Source organism: Nuphar pumila, chromosome 2 (assembly GCF_984573655.1).
Source record: "Nuphar pumila chromosome 2, dmNupPumi1.hap1.1, whole genome shotgun sequence".
NCBI lineage: Eukaryota > Viridiplantae > Streptophyta > Magnoliopsida > Nymphaeales > Nymphaeaceae > Nuphar > Nuphar pumila.
The window spans coordinates 4,950,004-4,974,858 of record NC_143250.1 but is presented as its reverse complement, the minus strand read 5'-3'; the positions used below and the strand labels follow the sequence as shown (position 1 = coordinate 4,974,858).

At 39.0% G+C, this 24,855-nt stretch overlaps 2 protein-coding genes and 1 pseudogene across 2 annotated transcripts; 2 read left to right on the top strand and 1 right to left on the bottom strand.

Annotated features, from left to right (window-relative positions):
- The first annotated feature begins 6,438 nt into the window (after positions 1-6,438).
- On the top strand, positions 6,439-6,648 carry LOC149844554 (uncharacterized). Its single transcript, XM_089997735.1, has one exon. It carries the CDS (start codon positions 6,439-6,441, stop codon positions 6,646-6,648), a length of 210 nt encoding a protein of 69 aa, XP_089853861.1.
- Positions 6,649-16,201: 9,553 nt separating this feature from the next.
- LOC149844553 (uncharacterized) lies at positions 16,202-20,349 on the top strand. The gene is made up of 3 exons (XM_089994773.1): positions 16,202-17,280; positions 18,223-18,300; positions 18,910-20,349. The coding sequence occupies exons 1-3, from the start codon at positions 16,315-16,317 to the stop codon at positions 20,239-20,241; spliced, it is 2,376 nt and encodes a 791-aa protein (XP_089850899.1). The 5' UTR covers positions 16,202-16,314; the 3' UTR covers positions 20,242-20,349.
- A 763-nt stretch (positions 20,350-21,112) lies between these two features.
- The window catches only part of LOC149844552 (endonuclease 1-like), a 28,957-nt pseudogene continuing 25,214 nt past the window's right edge, over positions 21,113-24,855 (bottom strand).

Sequence of the window (24,855 nt, the reverse complement as noted above, 5' to 3'; positions counted from 1 at the left end):
ATATGAATAGTCTCCGAAAGCAACCTAAGAAGCAAACCGAAAGCGACCTAAGAAGCCAGATGGAAACGAAAAAAAATAAAAAGACATTGAAAAAAAGAAGATAAAGTTAGCTTTCCCTAAATAGGAAGCATGTTTTCCCTAAAATTGGGAATGAAAAGCGCGCTTCTCTGCATCATGCTTCCCCTTATGGTATACCACTTCCAGTAATCCTGTTATGCCGTATGTTTACAGTAGGGTGTTAATGAGTGGGCCTCAATATTATTATTTTTTTTCTTGAAAGAGACGTGCCCCCAGTATTGCATTACCCATTTTGAACTAAGGTTTTGGATCCGGATAAAATATATATTCATTACCGGAAACCATATCGTTTTACTTTAGTGTTATTCAATAGTGAGTACTGAGTGGGTAAAGTAATTATAACTGCATGCTTAGATATCAATTCTTAAATGGCAGCACCTTCACCATGAATGTACATAAAATTTCCTGCACAAAAGCTGGTGGAATATGGTACGGCAGGCACTGGACTGGGCCCAAATTTTGAAAATGAAAACTGAATTGGGCCTAAGGAGGTAGGGATCGGATTTTATCCAATATGCAACCGGATCTATTATAATAGGATGCAGATATGGTTTTGATTTTTTTGCTACATGCCAAAGTTGATGGATAGCAAAAAAAACTAGGATTTGGTATGAGCTTTAATTTCACCATCCAAATCCAAGTCCATCTGATTAGTCGGACATAGTATTAACCAAATTCGACCTGAATCTGAATGGTTTATATACATCATTGGATTCCAGTATGGCTGCCAATGCATTCGACCATCATATTGGCAAATGTGGTGAATGTAAAAATGACATCGAAAGATCTAAAATAAAATAAAACCAATTAAAAAACTCAATAAGAAGCAAAAAATAATAAGCACCAAATACAATTTTTTTCCAAAAACACTCAATAAGAAGCAAAGAATAGATATTTTGTACCTTAATCCACTTTCTTGATTTGAAAAATGGTGAAAATGAACTATTACTTATAAAATCGCAAAAGCCCTCTCTTTTGCACACGAATCGACCCCCAAATTGATCTCATGAAACTTACGATGCATGGGTTGCCTTCTAACAAACTCTAGACATATGAAGAATTTGGCCCTCAAGAGGCCTTTTAAGCCCAAAATAAAAAAAGAATACAACTTTCAGCCTTTTTTAAGTGTACCAACTTTGTATCATATGATACATATTGTATCGTACGAGGTAGTACGATACACACAGTGTGTATTATACCATATTGTATGATACAGTATGATACATGTAACCACGGTCTCATGTATGTTTTGCATTTGTTGACTCAATGAAGCCATGAATTTTGTGTGTGAGTACCAAATAATAGCATGCTTAGTTGGTCATGTTATGTCATATTTGGTTATTAAGGCTAAATAGCTACATGTCGTAGTGTTTGGCTAAAAAATTAGAAACTAATAGAGGAGTGATATGTATGTTATATAAAAGGTGATGTATACATTTTAAGGCTCGTTCAGTGGTTAAAGGTCATAAGCAAAAAGATGGATTGGATTCGAATGAGACCTTTAATCTGGTTGTTAGAATGAAAATTAGTAGATAGATGATTTCATTTTGAGTTTGTTTTGGGTAACATGTACATCAGCTCAATGTTAGAAATGTTTTTGATAAGGTGGTTCACTTGAACAAGGATACATATCCTCAAACAATGGTTGCTTGCTTGAAAAAGTCCACGTATGGATTAGAACAAGTTTTTAGATTGTGGTTTGATATTTTAATAATGAAATTAGAAATTTTAGTTTTTGGAGAAGCCAAACGGATTACCGGTGTGGATGACTATCATTATAAGCAGCAATGACCATAGAATATAGTATCTTGAGAATTTTTCTTATTATTTGTTCCAAATGCAAGATTTAGGTCAGTAACAAAATTTCCTTGGCAGTGAAGTGCAGAGAAAACAAGATTGTTATCTCCTGACATAAATATGCTCATGATTTGCTTGAAAGGATTGGTATCTGAGTATAAGCTCTGCACATTTGTTTTGTGGGGACTATATCAAGTGGAGTTGTGAATTCTTTTCATCTATTTTTATTGTTAGATTATTTTATTCCATAATAGTAAACTGGAATTCTTGTATCATTATTGCTTGTTTTCTGCTTTCTTCAGGTATGGGTAGGGGTGGCAAAATCTGACACGACCCGCCAACCCGCTTCTTAGCCAGGTTCGGGTTTGGCTTAAATGGGTTCGTGTCATAAATGGGTCGACCCGCCTAACCCGTTTATTAAGCGGGTCGGGTTCGTGTTAGGGGTATGTCAACCAGCCAACCTGTTTGACCCGTTTAATAAACGGGTTAGGCGGGTGGGTCAACCCGTTTACACGAACCCGTCAACCTGCAACCCGTCAACCCGTCAACCCACAACCCACAACCCTCAACCCGCAACTCGTGTTATCGGGTCGACCCATCTAATAAACGGGTCGCTGTGTCGTGTAATTGTGTCGAGTCGGGTTACCCGTTTAATAAATGGGTCGGGTTCATGTTGAGGTGTTCCGACCTGCCGACCCGACACGATTGCCACCCTTGGGTATGGGATAACATGATTAGGTGTTCTATGACTCCGAACTTACAATAATGACAGAAGGCATCCAAAGGAACATCACGGTAAGTATTTGGGAAAAGTTTCATGCAAAATATAATAAACAAGCACGCCTGACATAAAAAGAGAAGGGTAAGGCAAACAATCCTACTCTTTTTTAACCACACAATGCAATGATACTGTTAATAAGATGGGATTGCTATTTTTTACTGCTAGTGGATATCATTGTTACTTCATGAAATACAAAGAAGTAAGAACTTGTAGCACAATCTAAAACAGCAAAAATCATTTTCTTGTCAATTGTATAATGATATATTATAGTATTGATCTTTTATGATGATCTTCCCTAAATTAGTAGCATTCAACAATGTATTGATCCTGCAAGCAACATCTCCTACTGGCAAATGGTGCAGCTACTGCCCAAGAAGATTAGATAATTGTCATTCTTATGCATTCCATAAAACTTCCCAATTGACAATGCCATATCCAACGCTCATTTTCACCTCCATATATTTGTATGCTAATTACTTCTAGGTACAATTTTACTTCTCTATGCTTTTTTAGAAGGCCAAATAGTTAATATTTCATTCTTACCTTTGGAATTATTTGGCATACATGTGTATATATATATATATATATATATATATATATATATATAGAGAGAGAGAGAGAGAGAGAGAGAGAGAGAGAACTGAACTTATTCGGCCCTCTTTTCTTGTTATGCCCATTAGTTATAATAGATCTGAACCGTTAGATGTGTTTAGCATGCTCGATTTAGTGGGAATCGACTCTTCGATCATGTTTTTTAGACGCAAAATGTATTTTTATGAGCCAAGAAAATTTGATGCCTTCATACCCATTGATTTTGGATCACCGGAAAAACCTATATACAGGCCAGAATCCGGTGATCCAAAAGCCGGTTTCCACTAAAACACCTATAGATCACATATATGGTGTTAGATGTGAGAAAAAATATGAAAAGCTATGATTTTTTAATGGGCCTAATGGGGCAGAATGGGCCGCACAGCTAATGTGCAGTATCTCAAAGATGGTGGGTGATCAGGTGCTCCAGCACATTAAAAGTGTACAATCACATGGCACCTAGGGGGTGTCAATGGGTCGGGTTTGACCCAGACGCATAGGGTCAGGGTTTGGTGATAAAAAGGAGGTCCTATTAGAAACCAGTTTGAACCCAAAAGGTCTGATTAGTATATGGAGCTGGGTATGGTTTGTGAAATTTCATACCAGACCCGGGTCCGACCTCAGTTCTGATTAAGACCCATGATTTTCAATGTAAAAAGATAATATATATATATATATATATATATATATATATATATATATATATATATATATATATAATTTTAACAGGTATGGACCGGATCTGGTTCATGTAATCCTTATAGGTATTGTTTTTCTTATAGCAGACCCTGTCGGAATTGGGTCCCGACCTGGTACCCATGCCTCAAAACAGATCTGGGTTAGGACTTACCAGGGTCCGAACCACATCCTTCCCGTTGACAAACCTAATTGCACCTGACCCTCCCTCCCATGTTGGTGGCAGCTAATCTCTAGAATGGAAAATGGCGATGTTAGAGCATTTCCCCACTGTGATTTGGCAGATTATCTGATCACGTTCATCACTACAAGAAAATCGTGGATTAGCGACCGCCTATATCCATCACTAATCCGTCACTAAAGTGTTTAGCGACGGATTAGCGATGGATAGAGTCCATCGCGAATTTTTGCTCGCTAATTAGTGAAAAAACTTATCTGTCGTTAATTCCGTCGCTAATTTACGACAAATTAGCGACGAACATTATCCGTCGCTAATCTATCGTTAAATTAAAAAAAAATTGATTCATGTCGGGCGGTATTCCGGCAACAATAAGCCAGACTTATACAGCACCCGACAGGCATTGCACCGAACGATCGCGCTGCCTCGTCGCCGGACTTGTATCGTCTTCCATGAACCGGTGCTCTCCGGCATCGCCGTCCTCCGTGAACCGGCGTCGTTGTCCTCCGTGACCTGGCGTCGCCGTCCTCCGTGAACCAGTGCTCTCCGGCGTTGCCGTCCTCCATGAACCGGCACCATCATCTTCCGTGAACCGGCGTCGTCGTCCTCCGTGAACCGGCGCCGACGTCCTCCAGCGATCGCCGACCGTCCTCCAGCGTTGCCGTCCTCCACTCTTATGTACATGCTCTCCAACGCGCTCTTTGACGTCGTTGTCCTCCGAAGAAGTCAGTTTAAATCGAGCGCGATTGATTTAAATTTCGAACGAGGAGAGAGGAAAAATTTCGCGCTCGGTTTAAATCGAAAATTAGCGAGGGAATTTTTTCGTCGCTAATTAGCGACAGAAAAATTTCCTCGCTAAATCCCTCGCTAAAATATTTTTCTTGTATTGAGAATTAGCGACGAAAAAATTGTTATCGTTAATCTGTCGCTAATTAGCGACGGATTAGCTATGAAACAATTTTCATCGCTAATCTGTCGCTACTTAGCGACGGATTCATGAAGAAAGTTTTTTCTGGCTAATCTGTCACAAATTTGCGACGAAAAAAATCCATCGCAAATTTCCGTCGTTAATTAACATTTTTCTTGTAGTGAATGGATCAGAATAAGCTGGACTGAGATCCTATCATTGGATGGATCCTAATGGCTTTGACCCAGGTCCAATCTAATATATATTCTTGTGGGCTAGCCCGAGCCAACTAGATTCATGGGGATTAATGGGCTGGCCTAATGTTGTCAGTATCGGGTGCTTATCGGCATGTATCGGGTAGAAAATCGCATCACCCCTGAATCGGCTATTTTTAATAAATGAAAAATGATTAAAAATTAATTTTAAATTTTTTAATATTAATCTAATAGGTTTAAAACGTGTCACGTTCTGATTGACATGTGATGTTTTATTCTTATTTTTTATCCGATACAAAACAATTCACTTGAGTATCGGTATGGGCCGATACAGCTGAATTCGTTGGTCAAACGATTCAGGGCTGATACCGATACTGACAACACTGGGCGGGCCGCAGTCTGGCTTTCGGAGCCCAAGACTGGCCCAGTCGACCCAGTGCATTTGCAGGTCTGCCCACCCGAAGTTTTTGGTGGGTCACGGATGAGTTGGATCCGTCAGGCGCAAAGGAGCATGGATTCGGACTGGGTTCAGCCGACCTGATGTCCGGTGGGTCCCCTATACCCACTTGAACCCAGTAGTAGATAGTGACAAAAGTAAAAAAACAGCAAAATCTCGACAGCTAAAAACTCGCAAAAAATAACATTTTTTTTTTTGTAAATCTCACATTTTGGGGCAAAATCTCGACAATAAAAAGGTAAAGCACAAGCGATTTTTTACGATAAACAGCCGATAAAAACATAAATATCTTGTTTAAAACATGATGTTTATGTGTCTGATAAAAAATCGCTAGAAATTACTGTTTTGTACTTTCAGGTAATTTCTCGCGATATTTTTATAAATCTCTCTATATTTGTCACTATACCACCGCTTATGGGTTGCGGCCCAGTTGGCAGCCAAAGCAAGATAGACGGGTAGGAACTCCCCACGATATCAATTTTCTCCTCCATCTCCAACCACGTGGAAAATCAAGAATATCATGAACTTATGCTGGTGTCGAAACCAACACTAAGGATGCCACCACGTGTAACTCTAAACAATCTGAGCCGTCGATTAAATTCCCAGATCCCCCTCCTTCTCCCTATATAACGAGAGAGATGCGGACGGCCTTCCCCCAAACGAAAAGCGCGAAAAACATCCCTACCTCTACCGCCGGAAAACGTCGCCGGGAAAGAGAGAGAGAGAGAGAGAGAGAGGATGGTGTTCTTCTGCTGCCTGGTGGACCAGAAGAAGACGGTGGTGGGGAGGAGCAAGCCGGCGGCGGGGATCTGCTCGCGGTGCGGGGCCGGGGCGCGGGTCGCGGACATGAAGACGTCGACCCGGTTCTGCAGCGTCCCCTTCTACTGGCACACCTGGAAGGCCATCGTCTGCTCCTTCTGCGGCGCCACCCTCAAGTCCTATGCATGAAATTGCACAAATCATCTTCGTCTTCTTCTTGATCATCATCTTCCTCCAGCTCGAATTTCATTGGCGATTTCTTCGGTCGCTCTAAGAGAAATTTTGTGGCGATTTTGGAGATGGATCATGTGTAAATATAAGCAGCTCATCTGTGAAGGTTTTTGGGTTTTTTTAATGCAAATATGTTGTTTCAAGGCCGTGCTAAACCTGTTTGCATTTTTAAGAATGTGTGAGTGTTTCTTCATTGTTATTCTTCCTTTTCTTTGTTTTTTTTTATTTTGAATTTTGGATTGTTAGAATTGATCAAACACCATGTTTTGCAAGTTTTTTTTCTTCTTATATATGGTTTTTGGATGCACCAACTTAGCTAGAAATGTAGGACAGGTTGGGAAAGCTGCATTTAGTACAAGAAGTTGAAAGTTTGTATGACATAATAATGCAGTTTCTCAATTTATTTGAACTTTTTCAAGGTAAGTTGATTCATTGATAATGCAGAAATATAAACCATGCAGATGGATGAACTGATAAATGGTAATAATAATAATGGTGAATCGTTTTCCCTTCTTCTTTCTTTCTTTTTGTTCATTCTTTTAATACATATAATTACATGCCCATTTTATAAATTTCCCTTCTTTGGCATGTCTGATCTTCAATTTGAGGCTTTGAGCGAAATTGATTGTACAGAATAATGGATTTTTGGTATGTTCTTGGATCATGCAAGAGGGAGGAACACCAACATTTGAACATCATGATCTCTTTTGTTTGGTAACTGTTGCATTAATGGGAGGATCATATGTTTTCATGATAGAGAACCAAACGTGTCGACAACATGCCGAATTGTCTAATCAAGTTTTGCCGTCATAGTGCACCGAATTGTATTCATTGCGACACTTAAATAGTGGTGACCAAAGTGAGGACAGGTGGAGCAGAGAAAAAAAAAATTATCCTCTTTATTTATTGTGAATGAAACCTCGACCGCAAGCCTACCAGCGAAACTCTTTTTCCCGTGTGCAACTTGCAGGATTCACTCTTTAGTTCAGGCCACAGGTTTTTAGTGTTTCTACATGCTTGGACACAAGGATGGTTGCTGCTTGTCATTAAATTTGTACTCTTTGATGGTTTTTGGAGCTGGGGAGAAGGGTGATGAGTGGGGCATGTGAAGTGAGTAAATGTGGCAGCAGCCATGACTATTTTTTTGTTTTTTTGGATAATCCAACGAAAAACCTTTCGTCATCGTTCGTACATTAATGGTTGGCCTGACCACTGGGTTTTGAATTTGTGACATCCCGTTAACTTGGTGGCATTCATAAGACGCTCCTACCATATGAGTGAAGGTGAGTCTTTACTTTTTTTTGAAAAGCTTAGGCAGGCTCCTACCAGTTATACAATGATACCATTAGGATTTGAACTTGCAACATCCAAACACAAGGTGACGTGAACTAGCTGATCCTGCCAAACAAGCGGAGTGAGTCTCTTATGTCGCAAGAGAAAAGAAGTTGGTCAAAAGAAGGAAATTGGAAAGTGGGGACAAAGATCTGGATGGGAGTTGGGAAAGGGGAAGTTGGGAAATCAAGAGGATGGTTGGTTGGGGAGCTGAGGTGCAAACGGGTTGGATATGCTTGATCCAAATCGAATCTGAATAAAACCATTGGTCCCAGTAGGATGCAAGTGAGTCAGATTTGGGTCGGATATCTGTCCCAAGTAAAGGTATTTTGAGAGGACAATGCCTGTTTTCTACACAGGATAGACTTGAAACAGATAAAGACAGACTTAATCGAATTCTGGTCATAATCAAGTAAATAAGTAGGTTGAGAAACAGGTCTAACCTAACTCGTTTTATCGTGTCAGATTTGGATTTAAAATTGGTTCCATTCATTTAAAGTCTGATCTAGTTAACTGTGACCTTACCCATATCCTACCGATTTCCTAGGTCTAAGTATGACAGCACCCTCATAAGATCTCATAATTAACTTAGAGTTCAATTCGGATCATAACTTGATTTCCCAATACTGGATCTATTAATAAAAGAAGTTGGAAACAAACTTTTTTGCATGAAAATAGTGAAAATAGATAGGTTTTGATCTGGATCGACATAGATAGGAAAGAGAGCATTGAGTCTTAAAAAAAGGAAAGTTTGATTAAATAAGTGCCTAATCTGAATACACATTTCAATCATAATTTTAAGGTCCACATCAAAGAACAAGGTGTTTGGATTTGAGGTTAGACTGTAGCTCATCCATTCGCACATATATTTGGGACACATGGGGGAAATGGAAATAGTTTGGAGCTGCCTGGTTTTGTCTAAACAGTTGGAAGATCCATGTTGACCCGTTGGGTCAAGGAAGTATGCTTGCCAGCAGTGGGTCTGGTTCAGCTGCTGGAGTCCATGAATATAAGAATTCATGGACCAATCAACATGGCTGCAAACCAGCGGTGCATGGTAGCCATGCGGGCCCCACACGGCTGCCATGATGTGGGATCCGATTGGCCTTGATCCGACCCAGGCCAAAACTCCAAACATGCGATGTGTTCAAGCATATCAGGGTAGTGGGAGTCAGTAGTTTGGTTTGGAAGTGCTTATCAAAACATAACTTTGATGGCATACTACACTGCACCTGACAATAATTGATGTCATTTTCAAGATATATGTATCACTGTGGTGCATGATTACGAGAAGGATGACCTTTTTTTTTATGACGAGGAACCTTTATATGGACACGGGTAACTTAATGGGCTTGCTCCTATACAAAATAAACCCCTGGCATATTGACAAATATTGAGATATGTATTAAAAATCTTGCCATAGCATTGCGAGAATTATGAAAATCTCACAATAATCTCACGAAAAATTATCTGAAAGTTAAAAGTAGCAATTTCTTGAATCAAAACATAAATATCATGATTTAAACACCGTATTTACATTTTTAATGGCTATTTATCATGAAAAGACTGTGTAGTTTTTATTTTCAAATATTTTTGTTCATATTTCTTATAAAAATTAATTTTCATAACTTGAATTTTATTTTATTACAGAGATTTTGCCAAAAAACATGAGACTTTCGAAAAAAATTCACATTCCAACGAGTTTTTGACTGCCTATATATATTTTGCCGTTTATAACTTTTGTCACCGATAACCCTGAGTACTCCACTGACCCTCTTGACTAATGGGGATTGATCAGAAAAAAAAAAGCAATGGGGGTACATCTTGAAAGCAATAAGATTTAATCTGGCATCCTTTTTATATTGAGTGTCTTCACACACCCTTTACTAGCCAGGTTCTCTCAACACATGCCTTGAGAAAGATGACATCATTGTTATTGCTAAACTGATGTAGGAGTCCGGGTTTACTTTATTTATTGGATCATTATTATTTAGTTTAGATATTTTAATATTCAGATCATTTTGTGATGAATCTTAGATCTGATATTCATATTTAATTAGATTAGAATAATTAATATGTTTTTTTATTTTTTTTAAAGTTTATTAAATTAAGTAGTTTACTTGGATTGAAAGTTGATAGACATTATCTATAAAAAATATGAGAGCAGTAGAATAGACAGTTGATAATTGATATGAGAATCTCATATACTTGCTTAAGTTATCTGTTATTTCATTAATTTTTAATTATTTCTTATTTTTTTCAGCAATTTTCTTGAGTTTTTCATATTTCTAGATCTATTTTTTGTCTTTTCTAAATAATTCATAGTTTGAGTAGTTTTATCATAAATCAAGCTCTTTCAATTTACATCAATTGGTATCATAGCGCTCTCTCGTAAATAAAGTTCTTTCGATTTACATCAGTTTGTATCAGACTGAAATCTTGATCGTGTTTGTATATTGAACGTACGCTTCACAAAATCAAGGGCAGCCCTTGATGAAGTGATGATCCTTATGATGCAACATTTTTTTGGATATGTCATGCCTACAAGGATATTGACGCAGACCTGTAAATCAAAAAACGACAACAACTATTCCCATGCCTCGTGGAGGTGAGTTGCTGGGTTGATTGGTAGACAGGCTACCACTTGCCCGATGTGTTTCAGGAAACCCTCCTATAATTTCCTAAAATAAGTGGGGCACCCTATGAAACAGTGGGGTGAACTGGTTCTTATAACCGGTTCGTCTCTTGAATCAATACCCAACCCAGTTATCCATCAGAGAACCCAGTTTCGATCTTTTTGGGTTCGGATTCGAGTTGGTTTGACTCGTGTTCAATATGAAGTTCCACCTGGTTATGTGCTACTCCAACCATCAGTTGATGTGATCTTCATTCTACATGTGTTCAAAGATTTTTTGAATCGGATCACACTAGTGTCCGTGGATTTATGCCTTTCAAAAGTTTCAACAGTTCATTATTTCGTCAGATTATAGCGCAACTTTGGGTCGACTTCATTTATTGGATCATTAGAGATCTATATTATTTAGTTTAGATATTTTTACTATTTAGATTATTTTGTAATGGATCTTGGATCCAATATTCAGATTTAATTAGACTAGAATAATTAAGATGAGTTTTATCTTTTTAAGAGTTGATCGAATTAGGTAATTTACTTGGATTGAAAGTTGAAACCATATCTATAAAAGGATAAGAGCCCTAAGTAGAATAAATAATTGATATGAGAATCCTAGCTACTTTCTTAAGTTTCTAGTTATTTCGTTAATTTACAATTACTTCTTGCTTTTCTAAGCAATTTCCTTAAGTTTTTCGTATTTCTAGATTTATTTCCTATCTTTTCTAAATAATTGATTGGATGTTTTTTTTCATAAATTAAGCCCCTTTGATTTACATCATAAACTCATATAAATTTTATATTGTTGTGTTTATTTCTTCTTCTTTTTTAAGAGGAGATCAGGTCAAAGGCCCCCGTCGGAGGTGCTTTGGATGTTGTTCATCCATGTGATGAGCGGCAGTCAGAATACCATCACTTTTGCTTTATTTTCAGCCATTCATTCTTTGCACTGTAGATACCGCTCATCTAAAACATCAAGTGCTCTGAAACAAAATTTGTGGGACCCATTTAAAGAATAAGATATCGATTGTTGAATGCCTGGTTGCCATGAACCACCAGAGTGAGTTGCCTCTCACCTGACCCGCTCTCTTTTAAATTTTGTTCTTTTCATGTAAAGTCCACCAAGAACGATAGATTCTCAAACGCAGAGATTGAAAGCATCAAATCATGCAGCATAGTCGGTGGTTAACTCCTATATGAACTATTAGTTAGGTGATATATCATTTTTTTTTTATCATCTGTTAGTGTATTTATTATTAATGTTTTTTATGATCAAGAAGTAATGAAAACCCCGGGTGGAGCCCAACGACTATAGCAACAAAAGTTTAAAACGTCAAAATCTCGAGAGATTTTGAAAATTTTCATAAATCTCGCATATTTTGGCAAAATCTTGGCAATAATAAATAAATTAAAATATATATAAAAAAATATTTTTTTATAGAAAATTATAAATAAAATACATTTAAAAATGAAAATCTCGTGATAAATACATGCTAAAATGGTAAATATTGTGATATTTGTCACGGATTGAAAATCTCGTGAGAAATTGCATTTTAAACTTTTAGGCAATTTCTTGTGATATTATCGCGAGCTTTTTATAAATCTCGCAGAGCCCACGACCACACTGTCTTGCATTGAGTATTTATTATGATTTTGTGGTGGTGGTGATATGGATATATTTTGCATTCATTCTTTGTGCGTGTTCGTTTATTAAGGTGTTAAAGTTAAAGGATGTAAAACAATTTGATATTTGGAAGACGAAGCCTACGAGAAGTTATCGTTATCCTCCAAAGGCAAAGGGAGCACTCATGCAGGTTTACACTGCTGACACAAAAACAGGACCATGGTCAATGTGGTGGTATATATATCTCCATTATTAAAGAAATACCTTATTCGACTAATCAGATGTTAGCTAAATCGGTTAGAATTTGGATTCGGATTCTAATGGTGAAAAGCTCATACCAGATTCACTTTTTTACATGTAAACGAATTTGAATATCCATCCAATATATATATATATATATATATATTTGTTGGATTCAGTAGCAAAAAATCAAAACCATATCTAGCATTAGATTATAGTCAATTATGGTTTTCTTAATGCAACTAAATGCAAAGTAATTTAATCAGGTATCAAATAAAATCCCACCCCTATTCCCTAGACTCAGATTTCTTAAGTTCAAACTCCCTTAACTTTTGTTTTTTGATAAGAAATCTTTCTGAACTTTGGTCCCAGAGGATGAGCAGGTGAAACCAAAAATAGGCTGTGTTTCTCCCTAGCCCATAGACTCTACATATATACGGGATGGGCGATGGGTCAGCTGCACCTGATCCATCCCATCTTCTATTGAGCCCCACAGCTAACAGGCTGTACCCCAGAGATGAAAGGCGGGTCAAGCAGCGGCACACTCAAAGTGTACAATGTCATTGCACCTGATTCGCTTTGTATTGGATGTGCCTAAGTTTTGGGAACATGTGGTAGGCAGGCAACTAATATATCCCTGTAATTGACAAGAGAACATCCGTTAACCTGCTAAATCACTGTAGGAAAATGCCCTAACATCCGTGTCGTCCATTGATCTCATCTAACTGTCCTTAAGCAATTGGTGGGCCCATCATAAAGGTGCTGAAGAGTCTCATCATTGGCAGCCATCATAGTGACAGTTGATCACAATAATGGACGATGGGGTGTTTGGACTATCATAAGAGAAACCATACCCGAATTTTATATGGATTACATGAACCAGGATCATACCCGATAAAACAACATTTTTTAATCTTTTTTACATTGAAAATTTATGGATCTTAGTTGAAACTCGGGTCGGGCCTGGGTCTGGTATGGAATTTCACAAACCATACCAGGCTCCATATTTTAGTTGGACTCTTCACATCTGACCCGAATTCTAATCAGACCTTATTTATCACCAAGCCCTGACCCTACAGGGTTTGGTATGGGTTGGGTCCAGGTCAAACCTGACCTGTTGACATCCCTGGTTACCAACTCAGCATTTACGAAACTTTACATGTATGGATTATTTTAGAATTTCCATTGGATTGATCTCAGTGTTCTGAATTGGCTCTTTGTTTAGATCCAGATCTAACCCAATCTGTTTTGCAGTTTTTACATGTAATAACTTTGATTTTGGTGTTATTCTACTGGATCCAGTATGTCCATATGTAGATTTGGATCTGGATTCAACATTACACCATCGGGTCATATTTGGATCTGGACTCAAAATCTAGTATACAAAAATTAGATTTAGATTGAGATCAGGCATATGAATTGGCCTGTATCCTATCAGTTTGCACCCCTACTGCTGAAGGATTGTGAAATACTTACTGGCTACAGAGAAAAAAGACTATTTCTACTATAGCACTGAAATGGATGTTCGTGGCTCTGTAGGGAGTAAAAAATCTCTAAACTTCTCGAGGGTGTGTTTGGCAGTATCCCACAACTTGTCAGCACTAAATTAAATATATCATGATTTTATCACAATATGCTCATAAGAAGATGAGCTCTTGATAAATTTGTCATATCTCAAAATATCACTTTTTCACAAATATCATGATAAAATTTTCATATATCTCTTTATGTTTTTATATATTCTTTTTTAAATTTTAGATACACCATTTTTTTTTTTTTTTGTAAATTTATCACAAGCCTGGATGACAAAATGCCCATACTGGGGATCTGCGACATTGGTTCGGTATCAGGTGACATAACTAAGTTTGTGAGTTCTAATGAGATCTCAGAGTTCACAAAGAGCCCCTTTTATTATGGCATGGTTGCGGATGGATTAGGGTCTATCTTGATCCAATTTGACCATGGTCCATGGGGAATGCCCACAGTGATAAATTTCATCACAGGTACTTTCATATCTTGAAAGCGAGTTTCCCAAAGCTTCCCCTTCTCTTGAAAAAGCGAAGAGTTTTCTGCTTTTGAAGCCAGCTTTCGAGGAAACGAGTTTCTCCATGTAGCAAAAAGCTTCTGGTAACTATGGACCTACCCAAGGAATTGATCAATTTTGACTTGAACGTACCATGTCCAAATGGACCCTTAAGTTTAGGGCTCTCTAAAGGATCTATATCCAATGGTAACAGGGTGGTGATATGCGGTCTCCAGGAAACATATGATGATTTTGAATTATTAGTGATTTTGTTGTGATATTTCCAAAGGCAGATATAGTCTTTGTAAATTTTGATACTTTCAAATTATTGCTATTTTGAAAATATCATGATTTTATCACGATATTAGCACAATTTGAACATTTTTTCTTATACTTCTACATTTTAGATTTTCCTTATATAATTTTATGTTAATGGCATCATTTTTTTGGAAGGAAGCTAATATCATCATTTTATCACATTATCACAATAAAGTCACTTTTTATGCATTTCTATGTCTTATTTTTGTTCTTACAATAATATATATCTTTGTTTTATTTTTCATATGTTCTGATATTTTTGACTAATAATAGCTGGGTTTTGATGCATGCTTGGCCCGGCTTCATCCAGATAATAGTTTCATACTTTCATGTAGGAATGAAAACAATATGGGTTTGGATCAGACATTGGATCAAACCTCAGTCTGCTTAGTCGGGTGCAATTAAGAGAATCAATATCATAAATCTCATATCAGATTTTCTCAAAGTAAAATTTGGCTAGAACTTTTTTTTTCTTTTCTTTTTTTTTAATGAAAAATTCTTGGGAACATATCAGTAAGCGTAAAATAAAAAAATTATAGAAATACCATGAAAGAAAAAGTACATAAAAAAAATTAAAAAGTAACTTTTATCTGTACATGTTGGGTTGACATCGCGATATTAAAAAAAGTTTTAGGAGTTATTTTAAACAATATCATTGTATTTTGTGACTTGGAGATTCGATTCGATTAGTTATTTCTATCTGAATCGGTTTTGTTTTACCACCAAGATCCCTCTAAATCTGTTTCCAAATACGTGCAAGTATAGCTCCAAGGATTAAAGAGATCTGTATTTGTTACGGGCTTTCTCCATCCAGATCCAAGTCCAGACTCGGGTCAGATTAGGTTAAATCCAGTTATATTCGACCTGAATCGGACCCATTTCTGCTTTCATGCAAGCTGAAAGCCTGGCCAGGCCAACTAGTGATGTAAACAGTTCCGATTCGGATCAGATGTGGCCAATACCAGATTGGTCTAATCAATATTGCACAAATGGATTCAAATTGGATTGGGGGATTCAGATTCAGACTCGGATGGTGAAAAGTTCATACAGAATCCGTTTTTTTACATGTAACCTGATTCGGATATCCATGAGATTTGGATATTCGTACGATAGCAAAAAATCAAAATCATATCCACATGCGATATAATCGGACATGATTTCCACTTACCAAATCCGACTAAACAAAGTCGGATTCGGTAAAATCCGATCCATTGACATCCCTGGCTATGGCCAGCTAACGGGCGGCAGTGGATCTAACCCAATCCAGACCCGATGTCCACCCCAAATTCCTCACACGACAACATCTCCCTAAAAGTTTAGGGTTTAGGGTTTTAACGCCCAAACCATTGGGCAAGCGAGTAGTAAGAGAAAAACCCTTTCCCTATACAACGCCCTCAGAGACATGAATCCTCCTCTCTCTAGACCACCACCACCTTTCTCTCTCATTGCCTACCGACGATGGCCGGACTCCCTTCTGCCTTCAAGGCCAGTTTCCGAGAGCCCAACATCTCACAATCAGATCCTTCCGACGTACTGAACCTGTCTACTGGTCGTCTCTCCCCTCCCCTAACCGAGCATTTTCCCGATTTCGACGTTATCGACGAGTGGATCCTGGAACCAGACTCCTCTGGCATGCCGTCCGACGGAAACCCTCCCGCAGTCGTCGAAAACCTGATTGCAGCGAACCCCATTTCAGGTTCTGGAGTTAACTGCACTCCGGCAGGCGAATACCATCACGAATGCGCCCGAAACCCGTTTTCTGAGGACCCAATTTCGGGTTTTGGTGTCACCGGCGAGCTGGCAGGCGAAAGCCCTCATTTTGTGGCTGAAAACCCAGTTGCAGAGAAGCTGATTTTTGGTTCTGGAGTTGGGGATGGAGGTGGTGGGGACAACTTTGGGGTGGTGTTGAGAGCTGATGAGGTTGACGGGTTTTTGAGGAGGATGAAGATTGAAGACGACGCTGAATCGGGTAGAGGTGGTGAGGTTTTGGTTCGCGTGAAGGAAGAGGCGATTGAAGAGGATGGTGGTGGTGGTGATGGGGTTGGGGTTGGGGGTGGTTTCATTTCAGTGGGTGGAGATGTGAAGAATCGCGTTGTTGAGTGTAGTGATGATGGGGTTGGGGGTGGTCTCATTTCAGTGGGTGGCGATATGGAGAATCGCGTTGTTGAGTGTAGTGATCACGGATCATCATCATCGTCGTCTAGTTCGCATACGTCGAGCAGCGATAAAGAAGAAGGAGAAGTTGCTTCATCATCCACAACATCTGTTGAGGATGAGGATGAAGAGGATATAGAAGTTGAAGAGGGTGAAATCAGGGATTCCAAAGCAGAGAAGAGGGGGGAGATGTTTGGGGACAGCGACATCGACGAGGAGGAAGAGATGATGAAAGAACCAATTAAGTCCAAGAATGAACTCGCGCCCGAGGTAATTTTCGTTTGGTTTTTCTTTTATGCCTTTGATTTTATTTCAAATTGCGGGCTGGCATTGCATAGATGGGTTGCTCTCGATTGAAGAAATGATCACTGGAAGATTAAATAAACAGTGAGACTACTAATTCATAGGTTTCAGTTTCAATTTTTCACCTGCCCCTCCGTGGCTCTGCTCATGTGGAAAAGATATGCTAATGCACAAGCTGTGTACAACTAAAATCTAGCTCTTCTTTTTTAAGTTGTTTTTTGGATGCAGCTAGTCATGTCGATGAAAGTATGACACGTTGGATAAATCAATTTTTCCCAAACACATTGATGTGTTTCTGTTTCCTAGTTTTCTTTTTCTACGGGTCACAGATTTTTGGATAATTTAAACAACATAATCAGGGTTAAAGGAAAAAGTGAAAGATGACTTCTAAGAATTTCACAGAAACCCGAAGTTTAAACAAAATCCTTGGCTTTTTATTTTAAAGCTCCATTATCTTGGATTTTTCCATGATCCCAGCTGGATATCCATCAAGTTTAATTGAAAAGGCTGCTCCTTAGACTTTGGAATTGTTCCCTTAGCACTCAGCATCTGTCTTTGCAGAATGCTGATTAATTTCAATGATTTTCATGGTATCACGTGATACCGCTGTAACAAATAATTTATTTTTGTGGTCGTTAACTGAAATGCTGAATTCTGATTCATGTATTGGCCGCATGTTTTTTTTTTTCGCACGCATCTGTATCGAGCTTTATCATTATACTGCAGAGTCTGAGTGCAAGCTTAGTTTAGCTTATAGCCTTATTTATCTCTATGTTGATGAAAATTTCTCCTGTTCTCTCAATTAGTAAGATGTCTAATAGACAGGCTCTTTTCCTCTCGTAAAAAAGTTATTATCACCATGCAGTAAAATTAGCAGTTATTTATGGAAAAACTTTTCTTTCTTTGCAGAATCTTCCTCCTGTACCACCAGTGAATGTTGTCTTGGAACTGCAACATAGCACTTCGCCTGTTGGTGTGGTTTTATCAGTAAGTATCCATCAAGTTGTAACATTAAAACCCCTTTGTATGGCTGAATATACATTGCATACGGGGGTAGGCATGGGTCAGGTAGGGCTGGTCTTGGATGCCTAGGCCCAGGACCACCAGAATGTAGCCCAAAACTCGGGTTGAAGCCTGGACTGGCCTGATGTCCACATTTAATCGCATGTTATATAATACCCAGGAACTTCTGAGGATGCAAGAATGTAATTTAAGTACTTTTTCCTTTCTTGGTAGACAGTATGCATTTCACTGCTTAGAAGAATATACGACACATAGTTTAGGTAATGTGATATGAGGGTTCATGCTGTGGTTCTCTGGACCATCTATTCACAACAGGCATTCAGGCTATTTTTGTGTGTTATTTATGGTTACATCTCATTTGCCTTTGTGAGCACAAATAAAATCTCGATCCGACATTTCCAAATTTGGCATTCTTAGTTTTGTTTAGAGTAGTATATATTATGGTAAAGTCTCATGCTTACACCACCTGATATTTTTTGCATTTATTCTTTTTTTTTAATCATACTCTGCACAGTTATGGTGACATGAGTTAACATGATTTATGTTCCTCTTTTTCACATTCAAATGGAGCAGATAATTGACAACAAAGTAATTGTCGAGGGGTCAGATAAGCATAACCCATTGACTGAGGGCTCCATCCTTTGGATTACAAATACAAGGTCACCACTTGGACTGATCGACGAGATATTTGGACCTGTAAAAAATCCTTACTATGTAGTCCGATACAACACAAGCAAAGAAGTTCCCCCTGGAATCCAGGAAGGAACCACCATCTCTTTTGTTCCAGAGTTTGCAAACTATGTCCTTAATAACAAGGACATCTACAAGAAAGGCTATGATGCTTCTGGAGAGAATGATGAAGAGATCTTAGATGAGGTTGAGTTCTCAGATGATGAAAAGGAAGCAGAGGTTAAGAAATCTCAACAGCGGAAGATGAAGAGACAAACAAATGATAAGAAATGTAAACAACGGGAATTTATGGATAGAAAGAAGGTGCAAAACAGAGGTGGATTCTCAAATAGAAATAGACCAGCCGAGTCAGCTGACCACCAAGCTTCGGCACCACAGGCTTTGCCTACAGTTCCACCTCGTGTTCCTGACCACCAGCAGATGCCTCCTCTGGCTAGCCAATTTGGTTATGGCAACTCTTTATGTTCAGCCAGCCAACCACCTTTGCCATCATCAGCAGCCCCTGTATACACACCTCATATCGCCAACAGCCAGCAGATGCCAAATGCTTCTATCCAATTTGGATGTGTGGGCTCTTCATTTACTCCTACCCTGGGACCTTTTGCCACATGTGTGTCTGTGACAAATAATTTTGATCCTCATGGTCTGCGTGTACCAATTACTCATGGGGTGCAACAGTCTGGTTATTCTGGAAACCCACAAAACTTTATGCAGCAATCAACTCCAGTATGGACAAATATACCATCATGTCCACCAGTATTTGGTGGTATGCAAAACAGTCCCTGGAGATGTGAATCAGCAGGTCAGCCACAGCTCGGTTTGCTTGGAAATCCTTTTCAGGGTTCACAAAATTTCATATTGCCTGGTGGATTGCAACACCAGCCAGGGCCGCAGATATCTGGATGCATGAATTGGCAAGGATTCACAAGCCAGGCAAGTTTGAATGGAGTCCCTTTTCCCGGAGGCCACATGCATGGCTATCATGCTGGAAATGCTGGACAGCAGGTGAATGCAATCGGTGGATTGAATACTGAACAGGGTGGACAACTTAATGGTAACCAGAGTTTTGGGCAGTTTGTGCAAGGAATTGGTGGCAACTTTCCAACCCCACAGCAATTTAATCAGGTCAATGCACCAGATAACAGAAGAAGGCAGCCTCCAAAGGGAGGTAAATTCCATGGGAAAAGGGGGCATTGGCAGCGACCTAGGCAGTGAAATCTCTCTCTCTCTCTCTCTCGTTAATGTATAATTTTCGTGTTATGCTGTTCCATAGACTATTGAAACCGATGCATGTTATGGTGACTCAAATTTTAAGTTCTTTTTCTTATTTGTTCTTCCTGATATTGAATCATTTAGAACTTTTGTGACATTGAGGGTGGAATTATTAGAGATCAGAACTATGGTTACTGTGTTCTTTAGTTTGGACAGCGAATGGCAGGCCATGACCCAGCCTTCTGAGAGTACCTGACTCCTTTTTATTTCAAATGCGTGCTACACCATGAAAACTGAGGTTTTTGGGCCTTTGCCAGTTGCCACCTATTATGTGTAGCAAGTGAACCTGATGCCCATGATAAAAAAGCATATAGGAACTAGAGAGACCAACTTAGAAGGGACTCTGTAAGGATCCAGAGTCACTGGGTTATGCAGATGTATTTGCAGAATGACTTGGACTCACCTCAATTTTGCAAGTTTACATCTCAGCCTCTAAAGATGCCAACCTTCTGGTGTCTAGCAAGTAACTTTGAGTTTCATGTTGCACATGGATCTTATGGAGTTGGTGAAAGTTGGTTTTTCCACAGGGGTACCCTTTTAGCTGTCTACTGCGCATAACCCTCATGTTCCCATCTTATCCTTTTAACTCAGTCTTTATCTCATGGAGAAATAAATTAGTGCCTGAAGTGAATGCACTTTCTAGCACAATTCATGTAGTTGCATATTGTTGGATGGAAATAACATCTGCTATTCTTGTTCATTCTACTGAAGAATTGAATGTGATTACATTAATACATGAATACAGCCATACATGGTGAATATAGTACTGTCGAGTTTTGTTCAAGCATGATGTATATCATGTTTAAGATTCTGTTCAGGTTTCTGCTGACTCATTGTGGTGAGTGCCAAACACGTGGTTCAGGGTCATGGCTAACCTCACACCACCTTGAGCTATTCTTTTCTTGATAATAGGTAAACGACTTGTGAAATACTCATCTGAAAACAGAAGAAACTGGTTGATAACGTTCTTGGAAGTCTTAAAATATTTCTTCATATTGTGCATGAGAAAGAAATATAACCTGCCAGGGTCACTCCATCTGTGACATCTTTGTACCCCCATTTGCATGCTAGGCTGATGCTCTCTTCAGCATACCTGGCAGCATAAAATTGAGGAAAATCCATTAAAAATATCGTGTTTCTATGAATAATTATTATGTCTAACATTATCCTTGCTCAGTGGCTAGATTGTATTTAAGTTTCTGATTAATTTTTACTCACTTGTTTGGGCAAGTTGGCCTTCACAGTCCTCCCATGATTGCACATCATCTGTCCATGTGCCCTGTTTCACAAAATGCAATAAATTTGCAATTCAAAACTGATCAGGTATCTTGTGCTCATCCTCTTACATCACTGATATTTATCTATATGTCTTGAAGGAAAGCCTCCATGTCTTGCCCATACATCTCTTTGGCTGCTGTTAGAATTATCTCCGTCCCAAACCTAATGATCAAAGGAACAAGAATAGTCAAGTCTTCCCTTCTTTTACAAAGTTCTTTAACATCATCACAGTGCCCCAACTTTTACAACCTGTTTTTCCCCTCTTGTCACTCACCCACAGGCATATAAACTGTTACCATGTCAAGCTTACGGATGAGGAAAGTGTCAGAAACATTGTTGTATCATTTGGCAGATCGTGGTTTTGTTTCTCTTGGCAGGTTCATTAGTTGGGTTTCGTTAGACGTGGATGCAGATGACAGATAACAAGATAATGCTAGGATGATGACTCAGGCCGTGCACAAGCCTAGGTTGAGCAGCCTAACCTGGGCTGTTCAAGCTTGGCTCGTCACATGTGAGCAGGTCTGGGTCAGCGTCAGTTTTTTATTGTTTTGCCAACGTATATTATATAAGCATAAGATATGAATACACGCATCGAGAGAGAGAGAGAGCACAAACCAGCTTGATCAAGCGTAAGCTTAAGCTTAGCTTAAACTTCACTCGCATAGCTAATTGAGCTCTGCTTGTTTATTTAGCAAACTGAGCTCAAGCCAGGCTTAAACTTTTCATGGGCTCTAATTAAGATTAACCAGATCTGGCACTTACGTGATCAAGATTGGATGTCTAAACCAGTTTAAGTTTATTGTGTTCCCGCCCTCATCGCTTGTGAATCCAACATGCAGAGGCTGTGCAAAGAAAGAAAGAATTACATATTGTTGGAGAATTCCGATCTATATCTTTATTGTATTGTTTCATTAAGGAATTACCTGATGGATATCCCCCATGAAGTGAGACAAGAATAGCAATGCTTCAGTGAGGTTATCTGCCAACAGAGAAAATTCAAGGGGAAAACAGCAAGCAGGGTGTTCTGAATTTGGTTGAAAGACTATATTCCTTACATCTGCGGTTGGAGGACCCTTCATTGTAGTATGATAGCTGAGAAGTGACGTTTTGAATCGCACCGGCAACACACGTCCTTGTCTCCATGTTGGTCATGGCAATCCCCTATTTTCAATTCAGTTTTTCATGAAACTTCAAGCTTATGGTAAAGTTTGATCATGGTTATTAAGAAATTCTCATTGCTACTTCTATCTATTTCTTGATCCATAACTAATTGAGCAAAACCCAAAGCAGAACCAATTGAATCAGTTGGGGTTTAGGTAATAATGACCAAGGATTTATTAGGATGAACAACCACAAAGATAGTATCATAATATGGAACCATACTTGAGTAGTCGTAGGTGCAAGCTTTATCTGGTGTATCTATGAAGTGAAGAGAACTGGTCCAACGATGCTTGTACCAATGCCTGATCTGATCTGGCCATGTGCAAAGGGCTGATAGGTCGCCATCAACGTAATCCGGCAATAAGTTCCGGACAACATGAGAAGCCTCTCCGTTCAGAAGTTTCTGTAAATTCATTTATAGTATACATATCAGATATCATTCACCGCTAAATAGGTAGAGCACAATACTGTATATTGTGTAGGTAAGATCAGGTGTTTTGGGGACTGTTACCAACAACCAGACTACCTCACAAGGAGAGAACCATCTGGGGTTCAGAGCAAAACTCAGATGAGAAGAGATGCCAAAACACCGAGAGTGGATCAGGTCCATGGAACACTGAACCGAAAACCATCCAAGACACCCTGGATGCCGCTCATCATCAAGATGAATGGCACAGAAAACTTTCCAAAAGTTTCATGTTTGAACTATGTTTAGCTGCCCATTTTTCAGCTGATGACGACATTCATCTAGAAATTGAACGGCATCACAAATTCCTGTGGGGCCCATCTAGATGTGGACCTGTATTTTTTTATAAGTTTCGGGTGCCGTTTATCTTGATGATGAATGGCATCCAAGGTGTCTTGGACGGATTTCTTGGACCTGATCCACTCTCCCAAAATACTCATTGCTAAATTCCAATCAGCATCTCAGCATCAGAAAATCAATGGTCTACAAAGTAATTTGTCAATTGTAAGCCAGAGAGAGAGAGAGAGACAGACAGAGAGAGAGAGAGAGAGAGAGAGAGAGAGAGAGAGAGAGAGAGAGAGAGAGAGAAAGAGAGGACCGGATGGTGCTGAACCCCTTAGAAGTTGGGTCTTTGAAGGCAGATTTGGCGATTTAATCTTTTAGTGGATCTTGTAAGTTGGATCTAATCAATTCCTCTACAGTTAATTCAATTAAGTTAAGTAAATTCTATACTGGATCGAGGGCCTCATCCAAATGCATTTGATATGAGATCCTCTGTTTTCAAAAGAAGACATTAGACCAGCACCTGTAGGATCCAAACCCGCTCAGATTTAGGCCAAATTTGTAAGCTCAAAGAGGCTATGTATAAGGATTTACAGTAGTCATCCAATTAGGTTTAACCCAGGTGTGCCCAATTGGATGTGATTTGGCTAACTGGATTCAGTCTAATCCAGGCACAGTTGGGCAAGGTGTTGGAGCTGGACATGGAGATTGACCGAGTACCAGTCAGACAAATATTGACCTGGCAAAGCATGGCTGGACATAGTTTAACCATTAAGTTGATTGCCTTACAAGGGAGGGTCCTAAGGAAACACCATCACCTACTGAACCTTTCCTTAGGAGAAGGATAAAGTCCAAGAAAGAAGCGCAAGATCCAAAAGGAAGATCATCTGCTTTTTATACATCAACCATACGGACACGACACCGTATGTTGGACACACCAACAATACTCGTCACTTGTAGTGCGAGCAAATGAGTAGAGCTTCCCTTGTTCAAGTTCGTTTATTTTGGCTAAACATAAGCTTGTGCTAAACCAAGCTCAATCGTTTAAATGGAAAACATCCTAAGAGGGATAAGGAGAAGAAAAACAATTTATTTTGCACTCCTCTGCACGTGCACACACACACACACACACACACACACACACACACACACATATATATATATATATATATATATATATATATATATATATATATAGCAAGCAGTATTGGGCCCTAAAGGGGTTTGGCTTAGTGAGATGGGGCTTAGGCCACTAGGCAGGCGGTCTAGGTTCAAATCCCATGGGCGTCATCCCTTGCACAAGTAAGCATAGCGACTCCCCAGGGCAAAGGGTAAGCAAACAAAGTTTTATGTTGTCAGGACAGTGATTG

Excerpts from the sequence above, each read along its gene's own strand:
- LOC149844553 (XM_089994773.1), top strand. The coding sequence starts at position 16,315 with ATGGCCGGACTCCCTTCTGCCTTCAAGGCCAGTTTCCGAGAGCCCAAC. Across the intron at positions 17,281-18,222 it reads AGAATGAACTCGCGCCCGAG|AATCTTCCTCCTGTACCACC; the intron begins GTAATTTTCGTT and ends CTTTCTTTGCAG. Across the intron at positions 18,301-18,909 it reads CTGTTGGTGTGGTTTTATCA|ATAATTGACAACAAAGTAAT; the intron begins GTAAGTATCCAT and ends CAAATGGAGCAG.
- LOC149844554 (XM_089997735.1), top strand. The coding sequence starts at position 6,439 with ATGGTGTTCTTCTGCTGCCTGGTGGACCAGAAGAAGACGGTGGTGGGG.